Raw genomic sequence first — 12,990 nt, 5'->3', positions numbered from 1 at the left:
CTCTTACATGCCCCGCACTGGGGGTTGAGCCTGTAGCCCTTGACTGGAATTGAACCCAGGACCTTTCAGTCTGCAGGCCAACGCTGTATCCACTGAGCAAAACCAGCTAGGGCTCTCCATTTTCTTTTTATGCCAACTTGCAGTCTCCTGCTTCCCTTTCAGAATGCCATGTCAGGAGGAGTTCTATTTATTTATTTATTTATTTTCCCCTCACCTGAGAATATGGCTTTTTAAAAAATTGTTTTTGAGAGAAACATCATTGTGAGAAGCATCAATTGGTTGGCTCCTGTACACACCTCAACTGGGGATCAAACCCACAACCTAGGTATGTGCCCTGACTTGTAATCAAACCTGCAACCCTTTGGTGTATGGGATGATGCTCCAATCAACTGAGCCACCCAGCCAGGGCTACTTTTCGTGTGTGTGTTTTTTTTTTTGGGGGGTGGGGTGGGGGCGGGGAAGAATCACATCTTTATTTTCATTAACTTTTAACTAACATTTAGCATTTCCTTATTTAATTTTTTTTCAATTATAGTAGACCTTGTTATATTAGTTTCAGGTGTACATCCCAGTAATTAAACATTATATAACTTACTAAGTGATCATCTCATATCTAATACCCATTTCACACCATACACAGTTATTACAATATTATTTACTGTATTCCCTATGCTGTACTTCACACCCCTGTGACTATTCTGTAAAAACCAATCTGTACTTCTTAATCCTTTTACCTTTTTCACACACACACACACACACACACACACACACACCAGGGCTGGGAACCTGTAACCCAGGTACGTGCCCTAGACTGGGAATTGAACCAAGACCCTTTGGTACACGAACCGACACTAAACACTGAGCCACACCGGCCAGGGCCCACATCAGTGCTTTTGAGGTCTGTTCTCTTGAGAGGACCTCAACAAGCTGGGCACAGGGGGATCTTTGGATGTCTTCTCCACATTCTGCCCTCCCTTCAACATCTGCATTGTTGTCCCCACAGGTGTGAGAATGGGTTGTCCTCTTTATTCCTGTTTACAATTTTGGCCTCCCCCTCCCTTCCTCATCTGATATGTTGTGCTGTTTCTTGACTCGACCCAGACTGACACAGTGTATATGTGGGCATTGCAATTTATTCAAGGATTCTCCTATTGATTGACACTGAGGCGGACAGTGTTCACTGTTGCTAGCGGCCGGTGCAGCTCCTGCACAGTACACATGCAGGTGTACATGTGGGAGGCCTCACCTCTCTTTGGAGCACAGATGCTTGACACGTGTGTATCCAAGCCTGTGAACCAGCTATACATCCATGCCTTGTATTGCCCAAATCGTGTACTCTTTCTTCCTGTCCCCTTCCTGGGCTGTGCATGAGGATTGTGGGAAGGTCTGTGTCCCAGCTGCCCTTTCTGAGTATGGCCAGAGATGGTACTGGTGTTTAGGGACCCCTTTCACCCTCATGGGGCTGCAGAGATAGGCCCTTGTGGGCAAGGAAAGGAAGCAAGAAGAACAGATTGCAGAAGAAAACAGTCACTTGCCCTCTGTGGCAAGCAGAGCCTCTCTGCTGGGTGACTGGAATTCCCAGGTGGCCTGGGAGCTCCTTGGGAAGCTGTGGTTTGGTGCTAAGTCTGTTGTGTAACTCATCTCCCCAGGTGTGTGGTCGTGCTGTTCAACCCCCGGAAACACAAGCAGCACCACATCCTCAACAGTTCCAGGTAAATGGTCTGGGCCCTCAGAGAGCAACCCCGCTTCCTGCGGACTGGGACGAGGGCACCGCCTGGGGTCTCTGCGACTCTTGGGACTGGGACCTGGTTGGGCCCCAAGGCCACAGAGGGGAATGCCATATGAGCCATTGATGTCTGCCGGTCTCGCCTTTTGAGGGAACTGTGAGGGGGGAGCAAGGTGTAGGCCAGGCTGCCAGTGGCCCTCTGAGCCTGCCTCATCTCTTGCAGGAAAACCATCACTGCTCTTGCCTTCTCCCCTGATGGCAAGTACTTGGTCACTGGAGAGGTGAGTGAGGAGAGGGGCTACCGTTCTGTGAAGTGGGTGGGTGGTCTGCCCTCAGCCGAGAGCTACAATTCTAGGCCTCGTTAGGGCTGCTGCCTCTTTGGCTTCCAGAACAGAAGCCAAATCCTGGTGTTTGCTACACCTTAAAACAGTGGTTCTTCAGCTTCAGTGTGCATGAGAATCACCTGGAGGGCTTGTTAAAATGCACAGTGGTAGGCCTAACCCCAGTTTTTGATTCTGTAAGTTTGGGATGGGGCTCCAAAATTTGTATTTCTAACAAGTTCCCACATGCTGGTCCTGCTGGTTTGGGAAGCACTTTCAAAACCGCTGCCTTCAAATATTCCTTGTCCTCAGAGGCCCCCTGCTGGGCACATGCGGAATACCTCTTCCCGCCGAGACAGTGGGGCAGAAATAGGCATGAACGGTAGTAGTTCTCAACCCTGGCTGCCCATAGAATCACTCAAGGAGCTTTGAACAAATACAGAGCTGTAGACCCTCACCCGGAGATAGTGAACATAATCTGGGGCCATTTCCTCCCTGATAGGTACTGTTGTCCCGAGACATCTGCTGTCTCCTCTCTACCTTTGCCCTGTACAGCACTCTGCTCTTGACTCTTGGCAGAGGCCATTAGAGAAGATTGTGTCCAGTAGCTGAGGAGGCGAGGGCCCCCACTTTGAAAGGCTAGTGGGGTCTGTATGCTTCTGGCCCTCACTTCCAGTTTTCGCCTCCCTGCAGAGTGGGCACATGCCAGCAGTGCGGGTTTGGGACGTGGCTGAGCGTAGCCAGGTGGCAGAGCTGCAGGAGCACAAGTACGGTGTGGCTTGCGTGGCCTTTTCCCCTAGCGCCAAGTACATTGTCTCCGTGGGCTACCAACATGACATGATCGTCAACGTCTGGGCCTGGAAGGTGAGTGGGTTGGGTGGGCTGGGCTGGCAGCCTCATGAGGGTTCAAGGGCCAGTTGAAGAGCCAGGAAGATACTGACCTGAGTCCCTTCATTCTACTCTGCTAATCTCAGTCTCATTCTAGAAAATGATCTGAAGCAGGAAAGAGCAACTGTAGCCAAGCGTGTTGGTAGAAAGGGGCCAGCTTCATGCCTTTGAGGACCTCCATAGGAAATTAATCTCTTCAACTCCTCTGAAAAGGGATTCTTTATCCTCCCCCCACCCTTTTTTTAGACCAATAAACCATGAAAAGAAAGACCCTTTTTTTTTTTTTTTTCAAAGCTCCAAGAGGCAGGACCTTGATTCTCCCTTTGGCTTTCCCTCCAGAAAAACATTGTGGTGGCCTCCAATAAGGTGTCCAGCCGCGTGACAGCAGTGTCCTTCTCTGAAGATTGCAGCTACTTTGTCACTGCAGGGAACCGACACATCAAATTCTGGTACCTTGATGACAGTAAGACCTCAAAGGTGAGATGCTGAGGCTGGAAGTAGCCAGCAGGTCAGGGCCTGCTCAGCCCACCCCAGGAGACCCTGCTCCATTGGGGCCCTTCGCTGTTTGCTCGGCAGCTGTACAGAAGTTCTGGATGAGCTAGATGCTCTCAGGACCACGGGGTAGTCTCAAAGAGCAAGGGGACCTGGTTTCTAGGGGAAGGCTCTGGGGGTAGGTGGGTGGGCAACAGTGATATGTCTCCACAGGTGAATGCCACTGTGCCCCTGTTGGGCCGCTCAGGGCTGCTGGGGGAACTACGGAACAACCTGTTCACCGATGTGGCCTGTGGCCGAGGGAAGAAAGCAGACAGTACCTTCTGCATCACATCCTCAGGGCTACTGTGCGAGTTCAGCGACCGGAGGCTTTTGGATAAGTGGGTGGAGCTGAGAGTAAGTACCCCTGGCCCAGTTGGTTGGGGCTGTGCATGTAATGGCTCAGGTGAGAATTGATACCTGTGGCTTATACCAGGGGCTGAGCCCTCATGCATGCAGGAGGGGACCCCAGGAGAGAGAAGCTCTGCCCAGTTTCAGCCCATGGAGATCTGTATAACTGCCTCCTCTCTGCTCTCTTTCTGTCTGTCTTTCCCCTGCTTTCCTCTTCTGCTCAGAACACAGACAGCTTCACAGTAAGTGATGCCTGGACTCTCCTGTCTTTCTCGTGCTATTTCCTTTTCTTTGCTGGGCTTTTCCTACTTTGTTTTCTTTGGCAAAATGTCCAATATCTTAGGAGGGTCCTTGACTCCCGTCCCCCAAAGGGCACATGACTATGGGCCCTCTGGCCACCTGCTGCTGGGGGGAGGGGCAGCTCTAGATAACAGCTGATGGGCTCAGGCCAGAGCAGCTGGGTTGCTTTTCCTTTGCCGGTGCCTTGGTTGGTCTCTCCTCTTGGCAGGTGATTGTTGAGGAGGGGTTGGCAGGTGGCCTCTCCTGACCTGAGCCCCTCTGCCTACAGACCACCGTGGCCTACTGCATCTCTGTGAGCCAAGACTACATCTTCTGTGGCTGTGCTGATGGCACCGTGCGCCTCTTCAACCCCTCTAACCTGCACTTTCTCAGCACCCTGCCCCGGCCCCATGCCTTGGGGACAGACATTGCCAGTGTCACTGAGGCCAGGTGAGCTCTGTGGGCCCCTGCGTCCATTCATAGCCTCATGCTGTGCTCAGCCTTTAGGGAACAGGTGAAGAGTAGCCATGCCCGTAGGATAACCAGAAATACCTCTGTAGACAAACAAATTTGGGTTTATTGGTACTTGTTGCAACCAAGGAGAAATGGGGAGTATCTCAGTAAGTGGGGGCTGTTTTAAGTGTAGGGATATTGTAAGATTTGAGATATATGTGAGGCGATTTTAGAAAGGTTCAGGGGTTGAAATTTTGCTCTGGTTGGATGCTGTCAGGAAGTGGGGGCAATTCTATAATTAGGCATCCTAATAATTTTTACCTTATGAAGTGGGACTAAAGCTGTAATTGGTAAAGCAGCAGCAGTCAATCCTGATAGACAGGAAAGGCTGGTGTTTGGTTATTTTTGTGGTTTGCACAGTGATCTCGTTTTTATCTCTGTCAGACACAATGGCAGTAATCTTGTTTTATTTTGCTCTGCCACGGCCATAGAGTGACCCTGTCTGCCGTTGGTGTTCTGTGACATTGTGTTCATCAGGAGAACACCATGGCCCAGTAGCTAGTGCCAGGTCAGCTCCCAGCTGACGGCTGTCAGGGGCTGCTTTGTCTTTCTTAGGCAGCTGCTTTCAAACCTACGGGTCTGGAGAGGGCTCCCATGCCCTGCTCCTTCCGTCATGGGTTAGCTTCTGTTTTCATTCCTTTCGGTCCTTCATTTTATCAGCTCCTCACTCACCAGTTTGCTTATCCTCTTCCCACAGTCGCCTCTTCTCTGGAGTGGCCAATGCCAGGTATCCAGACACCATTGCCTTGACCTTTGATCCCACTAATCAGTGGCTATCTTGTGTATACAACGACCACAGCATTTATGTTTGGGATGTGAGGGACCCCAAGAAAGTGGGCAAGGTGTACTCGGCTCTGTATCATTCCTCCTGCGTCTGGAGTGTAGAGGTACGTGGGCTGGGATGGCTTGAGACAGGCCAGGTTTGCTGGGATGCCGTTGTGAAGACGGGAAAGTGGGATCCCCAAGTATAACGTTATGCTCCCGCTGCCTCCTTGTTTCTCCAGCAGCATCCCTGTACCTCCACCCATCTTCAGATGGGTCCTGATGATTGAGCTTGCATTTTATGCTTCTGTATCTTAGGCTTCTTCCAGTGTGGCCCTGTCTATTCTTAGCTTTGCCTTGTCCAAGGCTCAGTGATTTTCGACAAGTTAATGAACTTGACTGAACTTCAGTTTCCTCAACTGTAAAATGATGTACCTGATTCACCTAATTGTTCTAAGAAGTAAATGAAATAATGTTAAGTGGGAGACATAGAAGAGTCCCTGGCATATAGTAGGTGCTTGGTTAATGTGCTTTCCCTTAGTGAACATCTAATAATTCTGGCTTGCTTACTATGTGACAGACACGAGGCTAAGTCTTGGCCAGTGAGATTATCCTTTTAATGAGATTATTCCTTTAATCTCATTCCCCTTTCCCTGGGTGAAGGACTGCTCCCTACCTGGAGATCTGACTTGGTTCCCTCTGTCCCTTCAGGTCTACCCAGAAGTGAAGGACAGTAACCAAGCCTGCCTCCCCCCCAGTTCCTTCATCACCTGTTCCTCAGACAACACCATCCGCCTGTGGAACACAGAGAGCTCCGGAGTGCATGGCTCCACCCTGCACCGAAATATCCTCAGCAATGTGAGCCTTGAGGCCTTAGGGCCCCCACTCTCTACTTAGTGATCCCATCCCCTCAGCCTTCATGCCTTCTCAGAAACGGGGTCCCCAGACCTTGATCTTCCAGCTCTGATTTGACTGGGCTCTTTAAGCCAAAGACTTATCTTGTCCAGCAATCCTCTTCCCTTGCAATTACATTGGGTCAGGCCTGCCTTACCCACTTCTCTGCATCTGCTCCCCAGGACCTCATTAAGATCATCTATGTGGATGGGAACACTCAGGCCCTGCTGGACACTGAGCTGCCTGGAGGAGACAAAGCTGATGGGTCCCTGATGGATCCCCGTGTGGGCATCCGTTCTGTGTGTATCAGCCCCAATGGACAGCATCTAGCTTCGGGGGACCGTATGGGCACGCTCAGGTAATGCCAGACCTGGAGTGGATACTGACTGTGCCTCATGGTGCAGGCTGGAGGAGTTAGGTCCCCAAGGACAGAAAAGTTTGGTTCAAAAAGATTGGGGGAGATATTTATATACAAGGGAAAGATAACTTTACAATGAAGAAACACAGCAGTAACCATCCGCAAACAAATGATCAAGCTTAATATCTTCATGTCAACATCATGAAGCCCATAATATGATATAGTAATAAGGACATAGCATTGTTTCTGTGTTGTTCTTGCCCAAAATGCATATACTCATTCCAATCATGAGAAAACATCAGGCAAACTCAAAGTGAGGTACATGTGGCAGAGTACCTATATTGATCTCTTCAAAAGCGTCAGGGTCATGAAAGGTGAGGGAAGACTGAAGAACTATTCAAGACTGCAAGAGACTAAAGAGAAATAACAACTAATGCAAATTGGATAGGATCCTGGATTCAGAAAAAGAACATTGTGGAAAAACTGGTGAAATCCAAATAAAGCGTTTTATTATTAGTATTGTATGAATGTAAATTTCCTGGCTCTGGTCATTGAACTGTTGTTATGTAAGATGTGTACATTTGGGAAAGCTGGGTAAAGGAAATATGGAAACTCTTCTGTACTCATTACAACCTTCCTCTAAGCCTAAAAAAAATAGTAAATGTTGGAAAAGATTGGGAGAGAGGTTGTAGCAGAGAAAGCAGCATGAATCTCTCTTCCTGAAGCCTGGCAATGACTTCTACCATCCTCTCCTCATTTCTGCAGGGTGCACGAGCTGCAGTCCCTTAGTGAGATGCTGAAGGTGGAGGCCCATGACTCGGAAATTCTCTGCCTGGAGTACTCTAAGCCAGACACAGGTCAGGAGGATACCTGGTCCCTAGCCCAGAGTGGCACAGGGCTCCTCCATCCTGCTAGTGCCACTTACCTCTGTCCTGGCTCTTGGATGTGAGACTGAAAGTCCTTTGAATCATTTGGTATCTTTGCAGGTTTAGAGGAGGACAGCTCCATCCCTGCTCCATGGGGCTCAGTTACTGCAGGCCTCTTTGCCTGGCTCAGGTAGGGGCCTGCTCTGGGCACTTGTGGGCTGATGAGTTCTTCTAACCCCAGGTCTGAAGCTGCTAGCGTCAGCGAGCCGGGACAGGCTGATCCATGTGCTGGATGCTGGACGGGAGTATAGCCTACAGCAGACATTGGACGAGCACTCGTCCTCCATCACTGCTGTCAAGTTTGCAGGTGGGGGCAGGGTAATTGAGACACATTCTGCCACCTACCAAAAACATCATCCTTACCCCTCTCCCCACTGCCACCTGCCTTCCGCCGCTGTGAGAAGGGTGTGCCTGTCATGGGGAATGCTGGACAGCTGCTGGGAGGCCTGGGGCTGGATGGGAAGGCAGATGGAATGTAAACTCTTAGTCCGGGGGGTCCTGAGCCAGCCAGGTTGGCTGAGGATAGGGGTAAAGGAAGGCCCAGGTTTGGAGGTAAGCATCCTCATGTAATTGGTTGTCCCAGTCATGTAGAGTAGCTCAACAGGGGGGAAGGAAGGGAGAAAGGCAGAGGAAAAGGTGGCCCCACATGGTGAGAGCAATGGGAATAACTAGGGCTCTCTCTTCCATAGCCAGCGATGGGCAAGTCCGCATGATCAGCTGTGGAGCAGACAAGAGCATCTACTTCCGCACTGCACAGAAGGTGAGGGGATGGGGTTTCCTTGAATGGCACAGCGAGAGGTGCTGGGGGTCTCTGCCATTCCCGTACCTGAGGTTATGAGAGGTGAAGAGAGAAAGCAGGGCTCTCTGGGCCTGGTGAGACATGGGGCTTGGGGTCTGTCCATATGCTCCACCCCTGCAGTCTGGAGATGGAGTCCAGTTCACACGGACACACCACGTGGTACGGAAGACGACCCTCTATGACATGGATGTGGAGCCCAGCTGGAAGTACACGGCTATTGGCTGCCAGGACCGAAATATTCGGTGGGCATCTTTTTTTCAGACCATCTGACCACATTCCTTGATGCCCAAGGGGGTCAGCTCTAGGCACCTCAGTCCCCATGTCTGCCTTTTTGTCCAGGACTTTGTGACCTCTTGAGCCCATGGAATGAGTACTTCGCCTCACCCAAGAGGCGGTAGTCCCTTTGGTGTAGGGGAGTGGCTCCTATAGAGAATGTGGGAGTGAATTCTGGCATTTCTGCCACCCAGGTGTGCTGGATCGTGACCTCTTCCTCATGTGAATGAGAGTGTGTTTCTTTACAGGATCTTTAACATCAGCAGTGGGAAGCAGAAGAAGCTGTTTAAAGGGTCACAGGGTGAGGATGGCACTCTGATTAAGGTAAGGGCCAGTAGATGGGCTCTGGGCCAGAGAACAGGAGGATGGGGTGCTAGGTGGAGGCGGACCGATGCTTCCCATCTCCTCCCAGCTGTGCGTCCCACTCCTCAGGTGCAGACGGACCCCTCGGGGATCTACATTGCCACCAGCTGTTCAGACAAGAACCTCTCCATTTTTGACTTCGCCTCAGGCGAGTGTGTGGCCACCATGTTTGGCCACTCAGGTGAGTGTAGCCCCAATACTCTACCGCTGGAACTTTACTCTTCCTTTAGTTTTTTGGGACCTATCAGAGCTGCCTGCCCCTCCCTTCCAAACAACCCCCAACCTCCACTGTTGGAATAGGAGCTTGGCTGGGACTTCAGGGACTCACAGGCCATATTCTTTGTTCTCCACAGAGATTGTCACTGGCATGAAATTTAGTAATGACTGCAAACATCTCATCTCTGTGTCGGGGGACAGGTGAGCAGAAGCCACAGCACACCCTCCCCTCCCCTCTTCGTTTCATGATGTCTCTGGGAAGTAGGGCTGAAAGGGGTATTTCTTGGCTGGACCTGACCCGCACTACAGGGTGGCTCTGGTCTCCTTGTCGGCCCATGGAGAAGGGGAACCAATGGTGTTGCTGCCCCCAGAGTTCTACCCTCCCCCTCCCTCACACAAGTCTGTGGCTCTACCCAGCTGCATATTTGTGTGGCGCCTGAGCTCTGAGATGACCATCAGCATGAGGCAGCGTCTCGCTGAGCTGCGCCAGCGGCAGCGAGGGGTCAAGCAGCAAGGACCATCCTCTCCCCAGAGGACGGCTGGACCCAGTCGGTGAGAACAGAGTATGGGACATGGGCCAGCAGTGGGTGGGTGTCCACGTTGCTTGCTCTCATCTTACTGCCCCTCCTCTTTGCTCTGCACCTGCCATTCAGCAACTCTGTATCCCCCAATACCTGTTTCTCACGTGAAGACCTATGGCATTGTTCTCTTTCCCCATGACCTTCCTTGTCTTGGACTCAGGCACGAGGCCCCGTCGATGCTCTCTTCTGGACCAGCTCTCTCATCAGATAGTGACAAGGAGGGAGAGGATGAATGCACTGAAGAAGAAGAGCTTCCGGCTCTGCCCATCCTTGCCAAGGGCACCAAGAAAGAACCAGGTCTGTGAAGGTCTGGATGGGGCTGGACAGGCACCAGAGGGCAGAGTGGCTGGATATTCTCTTTCTGAGACTGGGGGGTAAGAGCAGTGTGAGCCGAGGAAACCGGAGCATCACTGTGGCCACAGAGGGAATGGACTGGTGTGGGGCCAGGGCTCTGGGGTTGGGGGGCAGGAGACATTCTCTGACTGCCTGTCTCTGTCTAGCCTTGGTGCCCAGCCCAGCCCTGCCCCGAAGCCTGTCCCACTGGGAAATGAGTCGGGTGAGTCACCATTGTTAACATGCCCTTCCAAGGTTACAGAGGTGAAGGAAGGTGAAAGCAGGGTTTCTGGGCTTGGCAAGGCCGTGGGGTGTGGGGTCTTCCCACGTGCTCCACCCTTTGTGTCCAAGGAAGAACCTTGTGGGAGGAGTTTGGGCGACTGGGCTGGTCCCAGGTTGGGGATGATGAAGCTCAGGTATTGCCTTCCTGTAGGCCAGGTGAGGGGCCTGCAAGGATTAGTCGCTGCTAGGGATGCACTCCACTTGTTCAGCTGCCTGGGGGCCTGGGGTAAATGTGAACAACGAACAGGTGGAGGTGGGGAGTAGAAACAGGGTTTCTGAGCCAAATGGTTAGAAGTAAAGTTCAAGAAAATCAAAGATCCAGAGAGCAGAAATGTGGAGAAGCTATAGCTCTAAAGATCCCAGGTTAGGAGGTAAGTTCAAAACTTCCAGGTAGTTGGTGTACCCGGGGGGCGGGGGTGGGGGGGGCGATAAAGGCTTTCAGAGGAAGCCCCGAGGCAGCTCAGTCTTCACTTGTCCATGTCGGGATTGCAAGCACCAGCACCTTTCATTGTCCCGCAGCAGTTACCTGGGATGAGGGTGTGGTGTCCCTGGTGCGTTGTGACCAGGCCAAGTGTCTCAAGGCTGGGCTGTTGGTTTGTTCTTGGTGCTGTGGACTTGGGGTCCTTGTTGGGGCTGTTTTCAGAGTAGGGGACTTCTAGAGACCCCTAGCTTTGAGGTGTCCACAATACCAGGTGAAGACTGAGACCAGAAGGTCCTCTAAGACAGGACATAGAGTGAAGCTAAGAGTATGAACTCTGGAGCCAGATTCCTGAGTTATAACCTATTGGCAGGCCACTTACAGTCTGTGGGAATTGGGCAAGTTGCTTAAGCCTGCTGTGCTGCAGTTTTCCCATCTGTAGATATGGGGAGAATATTAGTACCTACTTCATTAGATGGTTGTGAGGTTTGAATGAGCTAATACAAGAAAAGTGGCTGGCACACAGTATGTGATATAGGAATGTTTGCTAAAACTCTTGTCTGATTGGCTTGTTACCGTTACATCTCTCACACTCTTGCCCCACACCAGGCACAAGAGACAGTGGAGTTTCTGGGTCCAGTTCCTGCAGCCAACCAAGGACCCAGAAGAAGAGGGCGCTGGGCTCAGTCAGGCGTGGAGCTGAGTGTTCGCTCCATGCTGGACCTGCGGCAGCTGGAGACACTGGCTCCAAGCTCTAGGGGTCCTAGCAGGGACTCTCTGGCCATGACCTCATCTGGTTCTGGGAAGCATGGTCAGCAGCCCCCTGAGACCTTAGAGGTGAGCCAGTTTCTCCTAGTTCTCTGGAGATCTCCAAGCAGCCTTAGCCAACAGCTGGAGTCGAGCACTGGTCCAGTTATGCTCGCTTTGCCCCTGGGGCGCGTGGGTAACCCAAACTGCAAACTCAGGGTGGAGCTGCCAGGCGGTGTGATGGACCTGGGCAAGGTTCCTTGGGAGGCTGATGATACTGAGTGGTGGCTGGAGGTCTGCAGTCAGAGTGCTAGTATAGTTCTAGAAGCTCAGGAATACGAGGTGGAGCCCAGCCTGGCTTCCTGGTGTCTGTCCTGAGTTGGAGTACCCAGCTTTTCCCAGAGTTGGCGCCCACCAAAACCTTGCCCACCCCTCCTCTTTCCCAGAGCATCTGTCATATCAGCAACCCCAGTCATACCCCTTCATGTGTTTCCAGAATGAAAAGTCCCCTCAGCCTCACGCTTCCCAGCCCTGTTCCTGCCCCCACATTATCCGGTTGTTGTCCCAAGAGGAAGGGGTCTTTCCCCAGGATCTGGAGCCCACACCCATCGAAGATGGTATTGTCTACCCGGAGCCAAGTGACAGCCCCACCTTGGATACCAGGCAAGGGTTCTGCCACCACCAGGCCCCTGGGGACATGCAGCCCACTGTCTTCCCTTCCCTTTGAGTGTTCTTTAATGAGCAGAGGGCTGGCCCCAGGGTCCTTGGGGCTTGCCTACCATGTCACCACTTCCTCAGCCTCAGTCCTGTCACAGGTGGGGGAGAAGGAAGGCAGAAGTTTAGGGGGGCTGCTGCTTACCCCTGCTCACTGCCTCCCCCACTGCTGGCCTTCCTGGCAGTGAGTTCCAGGTGCAGGCCCCAGCTCGAGGGACCCTGGGACGAGTGTACCCAGGCAACAGGGGCCCAGAGAAGCACAGCCCTGACAGCGCCTGCTCTGTGGACTACAGCAGCAGCCGCCTTTCCAGCCCTGAGCACCCCAATGAAGGTGAGGCTGCCGCCTTGAGGGAGGCCCAGACCAGGCAGGTCAGGGGGCTGAGGTGGGCATGGAGGCTCTGGTGGCAGACGGGTACAGCGTGGTGCTTTTCTCCCCTCCTCCCCTTCTAGACTCTGAAAGCACGGAGCCCCTGAGTGTGGATGGCATTTCCTCAGACCTTGAAGAGCCAGCTGAGGGTGATGAGGAAGAGGAGGAAGAGGAGGGAGGCACTGGTCCCTATGAGCTGCAGGAAGGCAGCCCCCGTACCCCGGACCAGGAGCAGTTTCTAAAACAGCACTTTGAGACTCTGGCCAATGGGGCTGCTCCAGGTGTGGTCACAGGGCCAGTGTAGGGCCTCTGCAGTCACCCCTGCTCCCCTCTGCCTGGCTGAGAGGGA

The 12,990-nt window shown here is 52.3% G+C and overlaps 1 protein-coding gene across 4 annotated transcripts in view; it reads left to right on the top strand.

Annotated features, from left to right (window-relative positions):
* Positions 1–12,990, top strand: part of MAPKBP1 (mitogen-activated protein kinase binding protein 1) — a 58,126-nt gene that overhangs the window by 40,002 nt on the left and 5,134 nt on the right. Inside the window, exons 4-27 of one of the 4 annotated variants that reach the window (XM_006778066.2) lie at positions 1,650–1,712; positions 1,950–2,007; positions 2,740–2,910; positions 3,274–3,411; positions 3,640–3,822; positions 4,041–4,058; positions 4,385–4,545; positions 5,306–5,495; positions 6,082–6,228; positions 6,447–6,622; positions 7,388–7,479; positions 7,730–7,855; positions 8,238–8,308; positions 8,468–8,589; positions 8,869–8,944; positions 9,053–9,164; positions 9,337–9,400; positions 9,617–9,751; positions 9,941–10,077; positions 10,281–10,336; positions 11,423–11,650; positions 12,057–12,223; positions 12,460–12,605; positions 12,725–12,922. In XM_006778066.2, coding sequence (XP_006778129.1) covers positions 1,650–1,712; positions 1,950–2,007; positions 2,740–2,910; positions 3,274–3,411; positions 3,640–3,822; positions 4,041–4,058; positions 4,385–4,545; positions 5,306–5,495; positions 6,082–6,228; positions 6,447–6,622; positions 7,388–7,479; positions 7,730–7,855; positions 8,238–8,308; positions 8,468–8,589; positions 8,869–8,944; positions 9,053–9,164; positions 9,337–9,400; positions 9,617–9,751; positions 9,941–10,077; positions 10,281–10,336; positions 11,423–11,650; positions 12,057–12,223; positions 12,460–12,605; positions 12,725–12,922 — 3,035 coding nt within the window. Of the gene's footprint in view, positions 1–1,649; positions 1,713–1,949; positions 2,008–2,739; positions 2,911–3,273; positions 3,412–3,639; positions 3,823–4,040; positions 4,059–4,384; positions 4,546–5,305; positions 5,496–6,081; positions 6,229–6,446; positions 6,623–7,387; positions 7,480–7,729; positions 7,856–8,237; positions 8,309–8,467; positions 8,590–8,868; positions 8,945–9,052; positions 9,165–9,336; positions 9,401–9,616; positions 9,752–9,934; positions 10,078–10,280; positions 10,337–11,422; positions 11,651–12,056; positions 12,224–12,459; positions 12,606–12,724; positions 12,923–12,990 lie in introns of all 4 variants that reach the window. The other 3 variants (XM_015557575.1, XM_006778067.2, XM_015557576.1) reach the window with 3 other exon arrangements.

This window comes from Myotis davidii, unplaced genomic scaffold, assembly GCF_000327345.1.
Source record: "Myotis davidii unplaced genomic scaffold, ASM32734v1 scaffold46, whole genome shotgun sequence".
NCBI classification, from domain to species: domain Eukaryota; kingdom Metazoa; phylum Chordata; class Mammalia; order Chiroptera; family Vespertilionidae; genus Myotis; species Myotis davidii.
Note: the sequence above shows the minus strand (reverse complement) of the source record. Positions and strands in the feature narration are given on the sequence as shown.